Raw genomic sequence first — 17,235 nt, forward strand, 5'->3', positions numbered from 1 at the left:
CGCTCACAACGCTGATTTCCCCGACAGCCAGGATCTCTTCATCACCCTTACAGAGATCCCCTACCAACCCTCCCCAGCCGTTACCCCGGACACAGAATCTGGGGAAGGATCAGCCAGTAAGTGTTGTAAAAATCTAAACATTTATTTGTAACAGAACAGGAATATTAACAATTTAAAAAATGGGTTTCTCATGATTAGTTTGATTAGCTTAACGGTTCAGTCATGGGCAGTGCAACTATTGAAAAAAAATCTAGCAATGTCCGGTTTTGCATGATTGTCCTGCCCAAGCCGCTCTACTGGTTAGTCACTGCTACAGCAGCTACAGTAAAATGCGGTCTATATGTCCGGGGATGGAGCAGAAATCCTCCTGTGACATCTCGAGGAAGCTCTCCTGGAGGTAATTGGAAATCCGCTGCATTAGGTTCTTGGGGAGAGCGGCCTTATTGGGTCCTCCGTAGTAGGACACGTTGCCACGCCACGAGACTATCAAGTACTCTGGAATCATTGCTCTGCACAGCATGGCGGCATACGGCCCTGGTCTTTGCAGGCTTTCCCGGAGCATTCTCTCTTTCTCGCTGTCAGAGATCCTCATGAGGGTGATGTCGCTCATGATGACCTGCTTTGAATGAGGTAGGGGAATGTTAGTGTTGGGACTGCTTTGCCGTTCCTTTACAGAACTGTAACCGCTGGTTTGCAGCCACGCGGTGGAGGCGGGAGAGGGGCAGCCGAAAGGGATCGTTCCCGGGGACAGCCGCGAGGGTGTGGGACAGGAGCAGACTTCCTGCTTGCCGAATTGCTGGCAGCAGGAACCGACATTGATTTCAATGTGAAATGAGGCCATTGCTAATATTAAAGTTTTAAGCTGCCACAAGTCTACGGCTTACCATGTCTGCCTGCAACAGAAATTCCGTTCTCCTGAGAGGCTTCTCAAATGTGCTGTAGAAGACCCCAGGCACTGAATGCGAAGGCCGAGAATTCGACCTTGTGCTGAGTGCGCATGTGATAGGTGCTGTGCATGGTCTTGTTAACAGAGAAAGACTATGTTCTTTGTTCACAACTACATTTATCTTTCTGAGGAATTCACTCCCTTTTTCCCATTCCCACAGCCCCATCTGCGACTGTCTCACAACCTAGCCTGTCATCACACTCCCAGAGGCTAGCGCGGATTAGGCATAAGAAGAAGAGGACACGGGAGGACATGTTCTCGGAGCTTATAGCCTGCTCCAGAGCCCAGGCAGCACAGCAGACCCAGTGGCGGGAGAACTTGACCCGAATGCACCAAGCCAACATGGATCGGGAGAAGAGGTGGCGTCAGGAAGACCAGCAGGCGACTCAAACCCTGCTTGGACTAATGAGGGAGCAAACGGACACGCTCCGGCGCCTTGTGGATGTTCTGCAGGAACGGAGGCAGGAGGACAGAGCCCCGCTGCAGTCCATCTCTAACCGCCCTCCCCCGCCACCAAGTCCCATACTCCCCTCACCCAAAGTGCACAGAAGGAGAGGCGGCAGAGTCCCTGCTAACTCTCACTCCACCCCTGCAGAGAGCTCGAGCAGCAGAAGGCTCTCATTCCCCAAAATTTGACAAGTTCTTTCCTTCCCGCCTGACACAAGCCCCCGTCCAAGTTTCACTTTCCCAGTTCCATGTTTGGTTGATAATAAAAAATACGTTTCTGTTAACTACTGTTTCCATCATGTTCTTTTGGAGGAGGGGGGGATAGGGGGTTGGTAATTCGACAGGACAGTCACCTTTGGCAGGGTATATAGTCGGGGGCAGGCACAGCAGCAGGGCACATACATAGTGCAGTGATGCAGTGACTAGTTACCCTGGTTAGTCTGGGAGGTTGTTTTCATGTTATGTGGTGGGGGGTGGGTTGCTCTGTGACTTTGTGGCAGGGGAGGGCAGTTACAGATCTTAACCGGCGGTCCTTAGGCAGGATCACAGAGCCACACAGCAGGGGATCTGTAACCGTCCTCCCCCTGCCACAAAGTCACATAGACCCCCCCATACACACAGTCCCTATCAGGAGGGGTGACAGGCTCCGTTGAAACAACCATCCCACCGCAGCGGAGCCTGTCAATCCTTGAGTTTAGAAGCTGCATTCGCGCCACTACAGTACACCCGCTCCGCACCACAGTCTGCGTCCCAGTTTTAAAAAATTCCCGCGAATACAGTATTAAAGAAAACGGTGTGCTTTAACAAAGTAGAACTATTTTTATTTTGAAACGTGTGTTGGAAGTGGGGTGAAGGGGGTATGTAATTGGATAGGATAGTCAACATTAACTGGGCAAAGAAATGGGGGCAGGTTTAGCTTCTCAATACACAAACTTTAAAGTCACAGGTTACCCTGCTCACTCAGGAACTTTGCTTTCAAAGCCTTCCGGATGCACAGCGCTTCCCGCTGGTCTCTTCTAATCGCCCGGCTGTCTGGCTGTGAGTAATCAGCAGCCAGGCTATTTTCCTCAACCTCCCACCCCGCCATAAAGGTCTCCCCCTTGCTCTCACAGAGATTGTGGAGCACACAGCAAGCTGCAATAACAATGGGGATATTGGTTTCGCTGAGATCACAGCGAGTCAGTAAGCTTCTCCATCTCCCCTTGAGACGGCCAAAAGCACACTCCACCACCATTCTGCACTTGCTCAGCCGGTAGTTGAAGAGTTCTTTTTCAGTGTCCAGGGCGCCAGTATAGGGCTTCATGAGCCAGGGCATTAGCGGGTAGGCTGGGTCCCCGAGGATGACTATAGGCATCTCCACATCCCCAAGAGTTATTTTGTGGTCCGGGAAGTAAATACCTTGCTGCAGCCATCTAAACAGACCAGAGTTCCTGAAAACACGAGCGTCATGAACCTTGCCCGGCCATCCCACGTAGATGTTGGTAAAACGTCCCCTGTGGTCCACCAGTGCTTGCAGCACCATGGAAAAGTAGCCCTTTCTGTTAATGTACTGGCTGGCCTGGTGTTCCGGTGCCAGGATAGGGATGTGAGTTCCATCTATGGCCCCACCGCAGTTTGGGAATCCCATCGCTGCGAAGCCATCTATGATCGCCTCCACGTTTCCCAGGGTGACTACCTTTGGCAGCAGTACATCAACGATTGCCTTGGCTACTTGCATCACAACAACCCCCACGGTAGATTTGCCCACCCCAAACTGGTTCGCGACTGACCGGTAGCTGTCTGGCGTTGCAAGCTTCCACAGGGCTATGGCCACTCGCTTCTGGACAGTCAGGGCTGCTCGCATCCGGGTGTCATTGCGCTTCAGGGCAGGGGACAGCAACTCACAAAGTTCCAGGAAAGTTCCCTTCCGCATGCGAAAGTTTCGCAGCCACTGGGATTCATCCCAGACCTGCAGCACTATGCGGTCCCACCACTCAGTGCTTGTTTCCCGTGCCCAGAATCTCCTTTCGACGGCATCAACATGACCCATTGCCACCGTGATGTTCTCGGCGCTGGGTCCCCTGCTTTCTGAGAGGTCTGTGCTACTCTCAGACTTCAGGCCATCACCGCGTTGACGTAGCCTCCTCGCCTGACTTTTCTGCATCTGCCTCAGGGAAAGGTGTATGATAAGTTGCGAGGCGTTGAGAGCGGCCACAACTGCAGTGATGGTTGCAGCAGGCTCCATGCTCGCAGTGCTGTGGCGTCCGCGCTGTCACTGACTAGAAAAGTGCGCGAACTGATTTCCCGCCGGCGCTTTCAGGGAGGGAGGGCGGGAGTGATGGACGGATGACGACAGTTACCCAAAAGCACCCTGGACACCTTTTTTTTACCCAGAAGGCATTTGCGGCTCCACCCAGAATTCCAATGGGCAGCGGGGACTCCGGGAACTGTGGGATAGCTGACCACAGTGCACCACTTCCAATGTCGACGCTTTCCCCGTTAGTGTGGACTCACAAAGTCGAATTACTGTCCTTAGTGTGGACACACACGTTCGACTTTGCAATATCGATTCCAAAAATTCGATTTAAGTAAAATCGAACTACTCTCGTAGTGTAGACAAGGCCTCAGTGTAGTTTACTACCCTTTCCATCTGTTGAGATGCATAGAGGAAGCAGGGAAGGGACTAGCAAGAAGGTTCATGCAGTACTGGAGAAAGATGATGGAGAACTAAAAACAAGATGCAGTTTTCAAATGGACACCAACATGTAAGGAAACCAGTGGCAAATGTGCTTATTTCTCTGTTTCAGAATGAGATTATGAAAACCTGTATTTTAAGTAGAACATGCTACTGGTGTGATTTGTGGCATATTTATTCATATTTGGGCCACGTTCTGATCTGTTGTGCAAACAGATGACAGGTGACACCTGAAAATTATGAAAACATCTGACAATTAGATTTTTGTGAAGTTTTAGGGATTTATATTTTACATAAACAAAGTATAAGTATGGGTCCTGAATTATCTCAGATGCCCCTTTAAATTATTTCCATCAACTGAGGGAGAGAGTACTGATTTTTCCTTTCTACTTACCTCTGGGGCAGCCATCCGTTTTTCAGCAGAAGTACTCTCTAATGTCTCCAAATAGTTAGTCATGAATTCTGCAGCCCTCTGCCACTGGTGTTGTAGCAGGGCATCCTGAATGTAATTTAAACAAGCTTTCTTAGTCTCCTGAAATTCTGTTGCCTTTCGACCTCTGGTTGCTGAAAAAATAAGGTTAGTGGATAACTACTGACTGTGATCTTAAAAAAACAAAACAAAAACACAGCTGTTACTTTAGTATCTATATCTTTGCCAATAACAAGGCTCTAGTCTTCCATCCTTTGATCCTTAATCCCTTTAGTATCCCTTGACAAGGGGGTAGGACGAACTCAGGGAGAACAGGGGTTTAAAAAACAGCTCCTAAACGAATAGAGAGGCTAGTGAACAGAAGCAGCAAACACAGGAGTTTAGAGAAGGAGCGTGAAAGCCAGATACACCTAACATTTGCTAAACTGAGGTTAATAACACACCCCCCCCAATTTTTTTTTTTAAATGACACAGAACAAACAAAAACCCTGCAAGAGTAGAAATAATGCAGACAGAAGTCCAGCAGCACAGTGGGGGCTATCCACTCTACTGCACTGAATGCAGCATGTACGATTACCTGCCTTATGGACTGGTGGCATATATGTGCATTCAGAGCAAGCAGCTCATGGCCCTCAGAAACTGAGTACGGGCTCTTGAGACTAGCATGGCTGAACTGAAGGAGCTAAGGGAGATACACAGGTGAGAATTTCAGGGACCCAATAAAGCAGTCCCACTCCTAGTCTGACAGCCTCTGTGCTGAGGATGAAAGTCTTGAGGAAGGAGAACATCAAGCTGGAGCGGAGAGAAATGATCCCATAGTTGGGATCCTCCTTCCAGATGACGTAATGTTATCCTCTCACATTGAGGATACCTCTTCAAGGGCAGGTAACAGTCATGGGGGATTCAATTATTAGAAACATAGATGGTTTTGTGATGCACCAGGAGAACTGCATGGTGAAATGCCTGCCAGGGGCATAGGTTGTGGACCTCTGGAGACCTCTAGATAGATATCTGAGCAGCGCTAGGGAGGAGCCAGTGGTCATTGTACATGTAGGTACCACTGACATAGGAAAAGGTAGGAGAGAGGTCCTAGAGGCCAAATTTAGTCTGCTAGGTAAGAGATTGAAGTCCAAGAACTTAAAGGTAGTATTCTCTGAAATGCTTCCAGTTCCACATGCAGGGCCAGTTAGACATGCAGAACTGCAGGGTCTCAATGAGTGGATGAGACAATGGTGTTCAGAGGAGGGATTTAGGTTTATTAGGAACAGGGGAACCTTTGGGGAAAGGAGGAGCCTATACAGGAAGGATGGGCTCCATCTAAACTAAAATGGAACCAGATTGCTGGCATGTAAAATTAAAAAGGTTGTGAAGGAGTTTTTAAATGAAGGGCTGGGGGGAAACCAACAGGTGCGGACGTATGGAGCACCAGGTTTGGACAGAGACATACCTTAGGGGAGGATTTATTAAAGGGGATGCTCTGTAATAGAAGTTGATAAAGTACAGGTAGGAAATGAAGAGAAACAGTCAAAAAGAGCATCCCCTTCAATTATGTCACATGAAGGCAGACAACTAAATATTGACAAATTTTATAAGTGCTTGTATACAAATGCTAGAAGTCTAAATATTAGGTTGGGTGAAATTGAATGCCCGGCTGTAAAGAATTATATTGATATAAGGCATCAAGGAAACTTGGTGCAATGATGGTAATCAATGGGACATGGTAATACCAGGGTACAAAACATATGGGAATGACATAGTAGATCATGTTTCAGAGTAGCAGCCGTGTTAGTCTGTATCCGCAAAAAGAAGAACAGGAGTACTTGTGGCACCTTAGAGACTAACAAATTTATTAGAGCATAAGCTTTCGTGGACTACAGCCCACTTCTTCGGATGCATATAAAATAAAGCATAGACTCAAATACAGTAAAAATCTTAAATGAATCAAACAGTACCATAGAATCTCTGTGGATAACAATTCCATGCTTAAATAATGAGAGTACAGTAGGAATATACAACTCACCATCTGATCGTTATTGAGCATTGTGAAATGCTCAGGGAGATTAGAGAGGCTACAAAAACAGAAAGAACAATAGTAATGGGGGATTTCAACTATCCCCTACTGACTGGATATATGTCACCTCAGGATGGGATGCAAGATAAAAAGATGTGAGAACAAATTTCTAGACACCGTTAATGACTGCTTCTTGGAACAGGTAGTCCTGGAACCCACAAGGGGAAAGTCCTAAGGGGAGCACAGGATCTGGTACTGAACCGATCAATTATTATTGCTATTATAATAGCAACCAAAATGAAGTTAAATTTACATGCTGGTAGAGGGGAAAATACCAAAGAAACCCATCACAGTAGCAAGTAACTTCAAAAAGGGAAATGACGCAAAAATAAGGAAGCCAGTTAAACGGAAATTAAAAGGAACAGTCACAAGAATGAAATGCCTGCAAGCTGCATTGAAACTATTTAAAAACCACCATAATAAAGGCTCAAACTAAATGTATATCCCAAATTTAAAAAAAAAAAGTCACCATGGCCAAACAACAAAATAAAAAAAGGCAGTTAGAGGCAAAAAGACATCCTTTAAAAATTGGAAATCAAATCCTACTGAGGAAAATAGAAAGGAGCATAAACGCTGGCAAGTCAAGTATAAAAATATAATTAGGCAGGCCAAAAAAAAATAAACATTTGAAGAGCAACTAGGAAAAGACAAAAACTAACAGCAAAATTTGTTTTAAGTCCATCAGAAGCCTGCCAAACAATCAGTAGGGCCATTGGATGATCAAGGTGCTAAGGGAGCAATCAAGGAAAACAAGGCTGTTGCAAAGAAGCTAAACAAATTCTTTGCATTGGTCTTCACTGCAGAGAATGCAAGGGAGATTCCCACACCTGAGCCATTCTTTTTAGGTGACAAATCTGAGGAATTGATCCAGATTGAGGCATCAGTAGAGGAGGTTTTGGAACAAATTGATAAATTAAACTGTAATAAATCGCCAGGACCAGATGGTATTCACCCAAGAGTTCCGAAGGAACTCAAATATGAAATTTAAGAACTAATAACTGTAGTATATAACATATGGCTTAAATAAGCCACTATACCTGCTGCCTGGTGGTGAGCTAATGTAATAATGATTTTTTAAAAAGGCTCCAGAGGCAATCCTGGAAATTACAGTCAGCATGCCTAGCTTTAGTACCATGCAAATTTGTTAAAAGTATGGTAAAGAACAGAATTATCAGACACATAGATGAACTCATATGCTGGGGAAGAGTCAATACAGCTTTTGTAAGGGAAATCATGCCTCACCAATCTATTAGAATTCTTTCAGTGGGTCAACAAACATGTAAAGCCAGTGTACTTGGACTTTCAGAAAGCCTTTTGAACAAGGTCCCACACCAAAGGCTCATAAGCAAAGTAAGCAGCCACGCGATAAGATGAAAGATGCTCTCATGGATTAGTAACTAGTTAAAAGACAGGAAACAAAGGGTAGGAATAAATTGTCAGTTTTAACAATGGAGAGAGGTAAACAGCAGGATCCCACAAGATTTGTACTGTGACCAGTGCTGTTCAACATACTCATAAATTATCTGGAAAAGGGGGGAAAACAGTGAGGTGGCAAATTTTCCAATGATTCAAAATTACTAAAGATAGTTAAAGTCCAAAGCTGACTGTGAAGTGTTACAAAAGGGATCTCACAAAACTGGGTGACCGGGCAACAAAACGGCAGATAAAATTCAATGTTGATAAGTGCAAAGTAATGCACATTGGAAAAATATAATCCCAACTACACACACAAAATGAAGGGGTCTAAATTAGCTGTTACCACTCAAGAAAGAGATCTTGAAGGCATCGTAGATAGTTCTCTGAAAACATCTGCTCAATATGCAGCAGCAGTTAAAAAAGCAAACAGAATGTTAGGAATCATTAAGAAAGGGATAGACAAGGCAGAAAACATTATAATGCAACTACAAAAATCTGTCAGTCATCCACACCTGGAATACTGCATTCAGTTCTGGTTGCCCTATCTCAAAAAAGATATATTAGAATTGGAAAAAGTGCAGAGAAGGGCAATAAAAAAGTGACTAGGCGTATGGAATAGCTTTCATGTCAAGAGAAATTAAAAAAAGACTGGCACTATTCCTCTTAGAAAAGAAATGACTAAAGGGGGATACAGTAGAGGTCTGTAAAATCATGAATGGAGTGGAGAAAGTGAATAGGGAAGTGTTATTTACCCCTGCCCATAATACAAGAACCAGCAGCCAACCACTGAAATCAATATGCAGCAGGTTTCAAACAAAAATAAGGAAGTACTTCTTCCCACAATGACAATCAACCTGTGGAACTCATTGCCAGGGAGCACTGTGAAGGCCAGAAGCATAACTGGGTTCAAAAAAAGAAGTTCATGGAGGATAGGTCCATCAATGGCTATTAGCCAAGATGATCAGGGACTCAGCCCCATGAGCTAGGTGTCCCGATACCTTTGACTGGATGACAGGGGATGGCTCACTCAATTTAACAGGATTCACCTGTTTTGTTCACTCCCTCTGAACTATCTGGCACCAGCCACTGTCAGAAGACAGGCTACTGGGTTGAATGAACCATTGGTCTGACCCACTACAGCCAACCTTATGTTTTGTTCTTAACAAACTATACCTGCCTTGGAAGCTATGGAAAGTGATCTTCACCTATGTGGATCTGAAGTTACCCAGAGAAACATACTGTCTGAAAAACAGCAGAGGAGCAAGAGACCATATCAAGGGCTATAAATGCAAAGTTAAACGGCATTATCACCTGTGGGGCAATTAGAGTTAAGGAAATTTGGGAATTATACAAGGGTCATTCACTGTACACTACTGCCCTTGAGATGGGTCCATGCTGCAAAATTCAGATCCAGGCTCTCTCAAAATATAGAGGATTTCTGTACTAAAGTTTTGGTTTTGACCCATTCTCTATTTTTATTAAGCATTTGTATTAGAAGCTAACAAAAGCCTCAACCAAGATTGGGGCCCAATGGAGCCAGATACCGTATATACAGATATACATTAACATAGAAGCATTAGAGATGTTAGCAGTTTGCAATAGGGCTTTTTTTTTTTAATTGGGTACAGTGAGGTCTGTGTCAAGACACAGAAAGCAATGATGCATCTTTATGGCACTCCCCCCCATCCAGTACTGTGGGAGAGCCCTCAACTCTCAGTGAGTTCAGTGGCAGTGACATCTCTAATGCTACTAGGTTAGTTACCAGCATGTGCTAGTAAGGATAAGCAGTCAACAGAGAAATACAATTACTTGGATGCCAAAGGTACCGTGGGAGTAAAGGTAAATAGACAGTTGGAAGTGAACTGCTTGTGGTGTTTACCACAGACCCATCCCACGCAGACTCTTCTGTAAACTCTTCCTCTGTCCCCCTTTTCAGTTGTTCAACAAAACTGTCCATGTCTTTAAAGTGAGAGGAAAACTTTTACACCTGAAAAAAAATTAACACACATGAAATGAAGATGTGTACTGTTTCTTTAAAGTCCCATAGGAGAGGGGATGGGGAAGGCAGAGTAGTTTTATTACAGTGGCACCATTTTACAAATAGGAAACTGAGGCACGGAGACTGCCTTACCCCAATCACACAGGGGGTTCACGTCAGAGCCAGTAGCTGAATCCAGATCTCCTGAGTCCCAGGCCAGTGCCTAATGCCCAAGGCCACCCCACTGTTGCCAACTCGTGGGTTTTTCACTGGTTTTAACTCCCCAGCTCCGCTTTCAGCCTGGGGCTGTGCAGAGCCGCTGCCGCTGAGCCCCCTAAACCAGAGCCAGGGATCCGCCCAAGCCCGGCCCTTTCACCCCTGGCCCCACAGGGCAAAGGGCACGAGACGCCCCATCACCCTCCCGGGACCCCGGGGCAGCGCCCCGCACGAGCCCTGCGGAGCTAGCCCGGCCCGGGCTGCGCCCAGCCTGGCCCTGACGCTAGGCGTCCCCGCTCCCTAACCGACCCAAGCCCCCCTCACCTGCATGGGCCGGTGCTGGAGGTCCCCCGCCCACCTGTCACGTGGGCCAGCCCAAGGCCAGGCCCTGCCGGGGGTCAATGAACCCACCTCCTACACACGCGGCACGTGCCGGAAGTTGGTACGCTCCCAACGGACCTTTCCGCACTGCTCCAGGGGGGGCGGCCATATAGTGTTTGGGCAACCGAGTCTAGCCGGGGGTTACTCCCCTGACCGTGCGCTGTTTCGGCTGGATCGCGGTGTAAAATTGGGTTCCGCGAGGATAGTCTGAACACTTGCTCAGGCGTGACCTTTGACCCACAGGGCGGAGCAACCGAGTTGACGCGCATGCGCATTGTTGGGTCCGACGGCTGCGTCAGGAATGGTGAATCTGCCCGTGATTGACGGATGGTTCGGCGCGTGCGCCTGGATGTTCGCGCGCGGAGAGGAGCGGCCGGTACATGAGGGCCCTTCCTGCTCCCTCAGTGAATGGGGGAGGGGTCAGTCCGACCTCGGCGCCCTGCGTGGGGCCCCAGGAGCCCCCGCCACGAGAGCCAGGCTGCGGGGTCGCTCCCGCGGGGTGAAGCGGGGCCGGGCCGGTCCTAGCTGCCGTGTGGTGTGTGTCAAGCGCAGCCCCGCTGAGCGCTGCCCTGCGGGCGCCGCCGCCCTCTGCCGAGGGGACGCGGAACTGGGCTCCTGCGGCTCCGCGCTGCGGGGCGGTGTGTTGCGGAGCCGGCTGTGCTCGCAGACGCTCGCACTGGGTAACACAGAGCCAGCCCTGGACTCCTACCTGAGCCTGGAGCTATTGCCTCGTACAGAGCTAGGGCCCGGGTCTGGTTTGTGAGATAAGGCAAAAACCCACTTCGCGTTATGGAGAGTCTGCGAGAAAGGGTAGCTAATGCCAGAGCTGACCCTGGGGGGGGGGAACGGCGCAAGGTTGTATGTGGCGTTGTTTGTAGCCATGTCCGTCCCAGGCTATGAGAGAGGCAAGGTGGGTGAGGTTATAGCTTTTATTGGCCCCACTGCTGTTGGTGAGAGAGACAAGCTTTCGAGCTACACAGAGCTCTTCTTCAGGTTAGGCGGCTGTTTTCATGTGCTATGCTATAACTCTGTAATTTCTTTAAAAACAGGTATAAACATCCTTTATTTATTAGCAGGGAGCTATTCAGGAACCTAGTGGCTTGGATTTGCAAAGTAGGATTACTCAGATCACTTAGATAAGTGATTGTCCTATAAGTATGATAATAAGTAATATAAAACCAAATTAAATGGTAAAAAGCCAAAATACAGTAGCAGCATGTAGTTAAACTGGAGTGTGTACAGTACAGGGTAAGGGCTGGTCTACATTGAGAACTTATATTGACATAGCTAAGTCTATCAGCTGTCCATACCCCTGTGACATATAGCTAAGCTGACTTAACCTTCTGTAGCCAGTACTAGGTCAACTGAAGAATTTGTCCCTCAACCTAGCTACCGCCTCTCAGGGAGGTGGATTACCTTCGTGGATTCTCCTGTTGGTGTTGTAGGTAGTGTCTATACTGAAGCACTGCAACTTAGCTGTGGCATTTTAAGTGTGGACAAGTCCAAAGTGTAGACACACCCTGAGACCATGTCGATGGGCGAGATCTCTCCCATGGACATAATAAAAACAGCTCAATGAGTGGCAGTAGCTTTGTTGGTGGGAGAGCATCTCCCAGCGACATAGTGCTGTGGAGTTGAGTGCTTATGCTAGCAAAACTTGTGTTGCTTGGGGGGGAGGAGGAGGGGTGTTTTTCACACCCCTGAGCGACAAAAGGTTTGCTGACATAAGTGCTAGTGTAGACATGGCCTAAGTGAGGCCCCAATACTGAAAATGTACATGCACTTATTTTACACATGTGAATAATTTCATTAACTGTGGAAATAGTCAGATGCATTCAGTATAGAATCATAGAGTTAAAAGACTCTAAAAGGGTCATATAATCCAGTGGTTCTCAAACTCGGGGTCAGGACCTCTCAGGGGGTTGTGAGCTTATTACATGGGGGGTTGTGAGTTGTCAGCCTCTACCTCAAATCCTGCTTTGCTTCCAGCATTTATAATGGTGTTAAATATGTAAAAAAGTGTTTTTAATTTATAAGGGGGAGGGGTGTCATGCTCAGAAGCTTGCTATGTGAAAGGGGTCACCAGTACAAAAGTTTGAGAATCACTGATTTAGTCTAACCCCCTTCCAAGATGCAGAATTTGTTGTGTATAAACCAGCAGTTCTCAAACTCTGGGTCAGGACTCCATTTTAATGGGATTGCCAAGGGCTGGCATTAGCCTTGCTGGGGCCCAAGGCTGAAGCCCAAGCCCCACTGCCCAGGGCCAAAGCCCAAGGACTTCAGCCCTGAGTGTAGGGGGTGGGAGGCTCAGCTTACAGGCTCCCCACCTGGGGCTGAAGCCCTTGGGATTTGGCTTTCCCACCGCCAAGAGCAGTGGGGCTTTGGCCCTGGCCCCCCTGCTTGGGGCGGCAGGGCTCGGGCAGGCTCAGGCTTCAGTTTCCCCCTCCTGGGGTTGTGTAGTAATTTTTGTTGTCAGAAGGGGGTTGTCGTTTGAGAACCCCTCGTCTAAACCATCCAAGACAGATGGCTGTCCGGCCACCTTTTGAAAACCTCTGTATAAGGAGTCTCCACAATCTCCCTAGGCAGTCTGTTCCATTGTTCTACTGCTCTTACAGTTAGGAAGCTTTTTTCTGAGAGTTAATCTAAATCTGCTATATGCTGTAGTTTGGACCCATTGCTTCTTGTCCTGCCCTCTTTGGCAAGAGAGAACAATTTTTCTCCATTTTTTTATGGCAGCCTTTCCTGTACTGAACACTGTTATCATGTCCCCCGACCCTTAATCTCCTCTTTTCCAAACTAAATATACCCAGTTCCTTCAGCCTTTATTCCTATGGCTTGCATTCTATCCCTTTGCCCATCTTTGTTGCTCGCCTCTGGATCCTTCCCAGTTTCTTCATATCCTTTCTGTACATTGGTGACCAAAATTGGACGCAGTACTCCAGCTGAGGTCTAATCAATGCCAAGGCCAAGCAGAGTGGTACTATTCCCTCCCCTGACTTGCATGCTATGCCTCTGTTAATGCAACCTAAAATTGCATTTGCTTTTTTTGCAACAGCATCGCATTGCTGATTCATGTTAAGGTTGTAATACACCACAACTCCCAGATCCTTCTCAGCAGTGCCGCTGCCGTGCCAGTTATCCGCCATTCTGTATTTGTGCATTGGTTTTTTGCCTAAATGCAGCACGTTATATTTGTCTTTGTTGAATTTCATTTTGTTCTACAATTTATCAAGATCCCTCTGAATTTTAGCTGTATCCTCCAAAGTGTTGGCAGCCCCCTCTCCCCCCAGCTTTATGTCATCTGCAAATCTGATCAGTATGCGCTGTCTTCTTACATCCAGGTTATTAATAAAGATGTTAAACAACACCGGACACAGAACAGATCTTTGTGGAACACCACCTGAGACCTCTTTCCAATCTGACATCATTCCATTAGTAGTTACTCTTTGTTTGCGGTTATTTAACCAATGATGTATCTGCTTAGTCGTAGTTCTGCCGAGCCCACATTGCTTCAGCTTGCTTATGAGAATGTGATGTAGGACTGTGTCAAAAGCCTTGACAAAGTCCAGGTATATTATGTCCACTGTATTCCCTCATTCACCAAACCAGTTACCCTGTCAAGAAGGAAATCAAAATGGTTTGGCATGATTTGTACTTTATAAATCCATGCTGGCTGCTAGTGATTACCCCTTCACTCTCCAGGTATTTGCCAATTTAATATTTTATACATTGCTCTAGTAGCTTCCCAGGTATTGAAGTCAGACTGATTATAGTTCCCCAGCTCCTCTTTTTAAAGATGGGCACTAGGTTAGCCCTTCTCCAGTCTTCTGGGACCTCTCCTGTCATCCATGAGTTTGTAAATATTATTGCCAGTGACTCCAAGATTTATTCAGCCAATTCCGTTAGTACGCTCGGGTGAATAGAATCAGGCCCTGCTGATTTGAATTCTTTCAACTTGGTCAAAAGATTTCTGATGTGTTCTTTACTTATCCTGATCTGCATCCCTTCCCCTTCATTGTGTCTGATATCTTCGCTAGTCGTCCGGTCATTTTATTTTTTGTGAGAAGACTGAACCAAAGTAGGCATTGAGCAGCTCTGCCTTCCTATCATCTTCTGTTACCAGCTCACCTTCTCCATTGAGGAACGGACCCACGCTGTCTCTGATCTTTCTTTTTTTGTCTGACATATTTGAAGAACCCCTTCTTGTTGTCTCTAATGTTAGTTGTGAGCTGTAACTCATTCTTTACCTTGACTTTCCTGATTTTTTTGTCCCTATACACTCACACTATCCCCATATATACTTCCTTGGTGATGTGCCCCTCCTTCCATTTCCTGTATGTGTCGCTTTTGTTTTTTAGATCGCTAAAAAGCTCCTCATGCAAACACGTTGGCCTCCTGTGGCTCTTCTTACCTTTCCACTGCGTTGGAATAGCTTGATATAGAGTATCTAGTACAGGGGTGGGCAAACTTTTTGGCCCAAGGGCCACATCTGGGTGTGGAAATTGTATAGTAGGCCATGAATGCTCACAAAATTGGGGGTTGGGGTGTGGGAGGGGGTGAGGGCTCCAGCTGGGGGTGTGAGCTCTGGGACAGGGCTGGAGATGAGGGGTTGGGGGTGCAGGAGGGTGCTCTGGGCTGGGACCGAGGGGTTAGAGGGCAGGAGGAAGATCAGGGCTGAGGCAGGAGGTTGGGGTCCAGGAGGGGGTCATGGGTGCAGGCTCCAGGTGACACTTACCTCAAGCAGCTCCCAGAAGCAACGGCATGTCCACCATCCAGCTCCTATGCGGAGGTGTAGTCAGACAGCTCTGCGCGCTACCCCGTCCGCAGGCGCCGCCCCTGCAGCTCCCATTGGCCACGGTTTCCAGCCAATGGGAGCTGCGGGGGGGAGCTTAGGGTGGGGGCATCACGTGGAGCCCCCTGGCTGCCCCTATGCGTAGGAGCCGGAGGGGGGACATGCTGCTGCTTCCAGGAGCTGCGCAGAATGGGGCAAGCCCCCGACCCCATTCCCTGGCTGGAGCACCGGAGCAGGCAAGGGCTGGACCCTGCTCCCCGGCGGGAGCTCGAGGGTCAGATTAAAATGTCTGGAGCGCCGGATGCGGCCCATGGGCCGTAGTTTGCCCACCCCTGATCTAGTATTACGTATGGATAAGTTTCTGCAAGTGTATTATATGATAAACAGAATGGTTGACAAAATTGGGATTACAAACTCTTGAGAGAAGATTAGATTAGTTAAAGATTTTAACAAAATTCAGCTTTATTTGAGAGCATTGGACAGGGCTGAATTGGGGGGGACAGGTCAGGATTTTAATGGGATGATACAAGTGTGTAGATGGAATGGGCTTCCTTTTAAAGATGTCTATCATATTTCACTAAAAAGCAAATTCTACAAATGTAACATTTTACCTTGAGGAGTCTAATAGTCCTTTTTAAAGACAGAAATAGTAGTTAAAAAAAAAAAGTGGGGGTGAGCAGGTTTAAAGGTTTGTTCTATTACTAGAGTACAACACTAAAAACGTTCGGAGTTTCATTGTCCGTCCCACAGGAAGTGAGTGGGGCTGTTTGCTAGACAGAGAGTTTTGTTAGTGCCTGCTGCTGCAGATTAAATGTGTTTGTCCTTGTTAGGAGGTGAAGATGGGGAAGAAGCAGCGTGGGGGACAGACAAGGAAGCAGAAGTGGATAAGAATGATAGTGAAAGTGGGCTTTTGTATGAGTACTGTGGAGGACTGAAATGATCGGGGGGGAAGGTCTGTGTATGATTGGAATGGGGTGGGGGTTGTGCATAGGGGGATGCAGGTAGGGGAAAGAACAGTTTCTGTATATATGTAGGGAGTATAACAGGAGTGCAGCAGACTGGAATGGGGGAGCTCTCTGAAGTATGGATCAGTAGGGAAGAGGCAGAGGGGAAGATAGTCTGTGCAGGGATGCAGCAGAGGATGTTAAAGTCAGGGATAGGTCTGTGCACAGTTTAAGGAAAGAGGGTTGGGTGAAGTGAGTCCATGGATTTGTAGGGATTAGTAATGCAGCTGAGGGTTGGAAACAGGGGGCCTTTGGTTGTAGGAACAGGTGTCTGTATATGGGGACAGGCAGGGAAGCAGAGTTTGTAGGTAAGGGATTGTGACCCTAAGCACTCCTGAATGGCAACCGGTAAAGGGGGTTACAAGAATATCGTGATTCTGGTATGTACATTCTGGTTCACCAAAGAATATTGTATAAGGAATCAAAGGAAAACCAGTGTCACCCTAGTTATAAATGTTGTTGTAACATATGTATTGCTACTATGTAAGGAGTGATGTATATTTACTGAAAATGTTCCTACAGTTTGTATCAAGGTGTTAATCCCCAGCAGAGGTGAAAAACTGGCTTCCTGCCAGACCAGAGATGTTTATCTAGCTGATGAAATGAAAATTGAGTAATGTCTCCTTCACGATCAGCAGTTTGAGCTAAATGCAGATGAAAAATTGTGAAATTTAACAGAAGAACAGCAGGGAGAAAAGAGCATAATCGGAGGTGCACCTGAAAGATTTACTGGACTACACCTGGGGGACAAGGAAAGCACCCTGTAATCCTGCACCTAGGCAGTAAATGGACAGTATGTTAACCTTTACAAAAACAGGACTCCAGGCAGTCTTGGTTGGAAACATTGCAAAAAGGGCTATGTGTGAGATAAGACTGCTCT

At 47.0% G+C, this 17,235-nt stretch overlaps 1 protein-coding gene across 8 annotated transcripts in view; it reads right to left on the bottom strand.

Moving 5' to 3' along the window:
• TAF1A (TATA-box binding protein associated factor, RNA polymerase I subunit A) overlaps positions 1-10,780 on the bottom strand; it is a 33,794-nt gene extending 23,014 nt beyond the window's left edge. Inside the window, exons 1-3 of one of the 8 annotated variants that reach the window (XM_054023045.1) lie at positions 10,638-10,780; positions 9,794-9,971; positions 4,462-4,631 (exon numbers count right to left, since the gene is read on the bottom strand). In XM_054023045.1, the coding sequence (XP_053879020.1) occupies positions 4,462-4,631; positions 9,794-9,941 (318 nt within the window). In that variant the 5' untranslated portion in view covers positions 9,942-9,971; positions 10,638-10,780. Of the gene's footprint in view, positions 1-4,461; positions 4,632-9,793; positions 9,972-10,115; positions 10,433-10,502 lie in introns of those variants that run through there. The other 7 variants (XM_054023042.1, XM_054023043.1, XM_054023041.1 and 4 more) reach the window with 7 other exon arrangements.
• Positions 10,781-17,235: the final 6,455 nt, after the last annotated feature.

Source organism: Malaclemys terrapin, chromosome 3 (genome assembly GCF_027887155.1).
Source record: "Malaclemys terrapin pileata isolate rMalTer1 chromosome 3, rMalTer1.hap1, whole genome shotgun sequence".
NCBI lineage: Eukaryota > Metazoa > Chordata > Testudines > Emydidae > Malaclemys > Malaclemys terrapin.